This window comes from Trachymyrmex septentrionalis, unplaced genomic scaffold (genome assembly GCF_001594115.1).
Source record: "Trachymyrmex septentrionalis isolate Tsep2-gDNA-1 unplaced genomic scaffold, Tsep1.0 scaffold50, whole genome shotgun sequence".
NCBI lineage: Eukaryota > Metazoa > Arthropoda > Insecta > Hymenoptera > Formicidae > Trachymyrmex > Trachymyrmex septentrionalis.
Genome location: NW_017305673.1, coordinates 413,042 through 416,187, shown reverse-complemented (window position 1 = coordinate 416,187; position 3,146 = coordinate 413,042). Strand labels below are relative to the sequence as shown.

Sequence of the window (3,146 nt, the reverse complement as noted above, 5' to 3'; positions counted from 1 at the left end):
GGCAGCGCATGGAGAAATGCGTAACGACACATATTTTTTTAAGTAGAAGGCATAGATCCTAACGTAGCCGTTTCTTACTTATTATCACTCGCACAAAAGTAATTATATCAGTATAAATACCAGCAATCTTCTCTTACCTCTTTTTTTTTTTACATACATCGTATATCTTATTCTACTTACAAAAAGTGTAAAATTTAATTTAAATCTATTTTTTTTTAGATTTTGCTTTTTTTTGCTCTCTCGCACGAAATCATACGTTTCCACAATTTACGCGTTCGCTATAGATTAACATAATTCTTATTTCTGAAAGTGCGTTAAGGTTTCATTGTAATTATATGACAATGACATTTTTATTGTAAATTGTATGACACGAAAAAGAAATTGGCACTCCGGTTTTGGATAACTTGTTACGGGATTGTATAATTGTATAATAAGTAGACAGTCTATAATATTGTGAATTAAATTTCTATTCTTAGACATGAGAATGATTCCAATTGCTCTGTTAAAGAACCTAGTTTTAATATCAGAGATAACTTGCACCCGCGATGCGTTTATTTTTCTCAGAGAAATTATAGAATCCAATAAAAAATCCTTAGTGTCATGTTTATCCAAAAATTTAATGATTAATATTTTTAATACTTGTAATATGTGTGTATTCGGAACATTATTGATAAAATAAGGAGGAGAAAGAGGAAGAAAAAACAAATAAATTAATTAAAACATTTGTAAAGAAAAACATACTTCGTAAGTATTATCTTAAGAAGTATTCTTTCGTCATTGCTATTCTACCGATAGAAATCGTTAACGAGATAAAACGCAACTAATAAAGATAGTATGCGGGATTCAGTGTTATCTGACGAATGTTTATCTTTTTACTGAGCGACGCGAATCTAAAAACTAAGTATTTAAATGCTATATCTTCGTGGAGAAACTAGTATGTATCGTGTTTCATATGATACAATTATAAATTCGGTAAAATTACGTACATCGAAAATATAGATATATAATATATATATCTTTCTGTTGTACAGAGCCAAAATAGAAGTTTCAGTTGCATGGAAAACATCGTAATGTACTTCGTACACGAGTTCAATATTTTTCTCGGACTAAGGTCTAACCGATCAGAAAATACATCGACAAAGCTAGAGAGTCAACGTAACGATTTGATTCTTCGTACTTCTTAAACTCCGCATTAACGACTCTATTGATAATATAATATATTATTATTACACTTCTCAATTAAGAAGAATCATTTCGTTTCTTTGGATTTTTTGATCGCGAGTCTCTTTAACACCTATACTCAACATGAAGTTTAGGCATGGGCCTCGTTAATTTCTTTTCAGCTTTCAGCTGTGATTTCTTTGTTATCTCTTGCTCCTCTATGTTGGCTGACTTTACGCTACGAGTACATTATAATCCTATGATAGATATATATCACTCCACATATACCTGATATGCTAACAGAGAACATTTGAGCATCACCTATGATTCGAGAGGTGTTTTTGGCGGGGTATAAGACATCTCCATCGTAATACCACCACTGCCGCGTCGAAATCGTGATGGGATGCCCGGGATGTCGATGCTGTTGCGAGGCTTGCGCCTGCTGAGATGCCTCTCGACCCACTTCAACATCGTCAGAACCGAATCCGTACTGGGCAAACGTCTCTCCGCGGACGTGCGAATGATGTGCGATGATGCCACGCGGAAAGTAGCCGCCATACCTTTCAATGCCTAGATAAAAACAAACAGATTTAAATTCCTATGTTGATGATACACTATGCAAACTGTCGTTCTTGATAAGCTGGCTATTTTCGTTCGGACAAGAGCAGCAGAAACGATCAATTTTGTACCTTCATCGCGTCCTCGTCCGTAACATCATCGCCGGCGTATATAATTCTAATACGCTCGCTCCAATCTAGACCAAATGCCGTGCGCAGGATGTAAATAGAAGCACGTCCTTTGTTCCATTCGACCGGTGGTTTCGCCTCGATGGCGCAATGAGCTGTACAGGCCTTGAATCCAGCACCCTCGATAAGTCGTTTAGCCTGATCGACCATCCTGGGACGACTCTCCATCGGAGTTTCACGATAATGAAACGTGAGAAGCGCACCTTTATTTTCGACCCAAGCACCGTCCCTGCAGAGCTATCACAAAAGCAAGACACGTAAATGTGTTGACTTTACCGGGATAAATATGTGTTTATGATCACGATCTCTTAATGATATTTCGCATAATTATTAAATATTTAATATTCATTTAATATTTATTAAATGAATAGCTTCACGCGCGTTAACAGTTTCATAGTCATTGCGTATCATCCATCACCTTCTATCAATGAAAAATGTTTCAAGCGATAACACGTTCACACACATATCTATATTTGTATTACAAGGAGCGATTACAAGTAATCTGGTCGATAGTACCTGTTCCTGAAGCGTTTGCATCAAACTGGCCACCTTATCCTCTAATTCGGCAGGCATTGGATGGACGAACTTGCTGCCGTCCGGATGCAGAATCTCCAGTCCATGATTGCCGGCATACGTGATACCCTCTATTCCGACCATCGATTTTACATTGATCACGTTTCTGCCTGATATAATCGCGATGTAAACATCTGACATATTCGACAACCTTTGCAAGACGTTCTTCGTTTCGAGCGGCAAGATCGCCAGGTCGGGATGCGTGGCGATGGGCGCCAACGTACCGTCGTAATCCAACAAAAGCGCCAATTTATGATTATCTCCGATGTACCTAGGGGACATGTGGTTGTCACTGGATCGTTATCCGGCTTTCGTCATGAGTCAGGTAACATTCGCTCGCGCGGGCCCGCCGGCTTTTATAAAAGCGTTTTCTTGATTTCTCAATGTCTCCCACCCCATCTCAATCACCCCATTTACAAGTCGGGCATCAGGATCAATACATCTCGCATAGCAAAGTGCATCGTAATTCATCGTCGTCACTGCCATCAGCGACGACGTCATAAGCATAGCCGCATCATATCGTTACGCTGCGACGTACCCAAACTCATGCTCGGTTTAAAAATACTTAAAAGCGTAGCTGATTTACAATACTATCTTTAACGACTAAGGCATCAATGCAGTGAGCCTTTTTCCTTGCAAGTGCTATTTTTACACGAGAAAGAACCG

The 3,146-nt window shown here is 38.6% G+C and overlaps 1 protein-coding gene across 3 annotated transcripts in view; it reads right to left on the bottom strand.

The window, feature by feature from the left end:
* Positions 1-209: 209 nt before the first annotated feature.
* The window catches only part of LOC108751613 (alpha,alpha-trehalose-phosphate synthase [UDP-forming]), a 29,402-nt gene continuing 26,465 nt past the window's right edge, over positions 210-3,146 (bottom strand). For 2 of the 3 annotated variants that reach the window (XM_018491884.1, XM_018491883.1), the window contains 3 exons: positions 2,424-2,751; positions 1,851-2,144; positions 210-1,731 (listed from right to left, as the gene is read on the bottom strand). In XM_018491884.1, coding sequence (XP_018347386.1) covers positions 1,483-1,731; positions 1,851-2,144; positions 2,424-2,751 — 871 coding nt within the window. In that variant the 3' untranslated portion in view covers positions 210-1,482. The remainder of the gene's footprint in view (positions 1,732-1,850; positions 2,145-2,423; positions 2,752-3,146) is intronic. The other variant, XM_018491882.1, reaches the window with a different exon arrangement.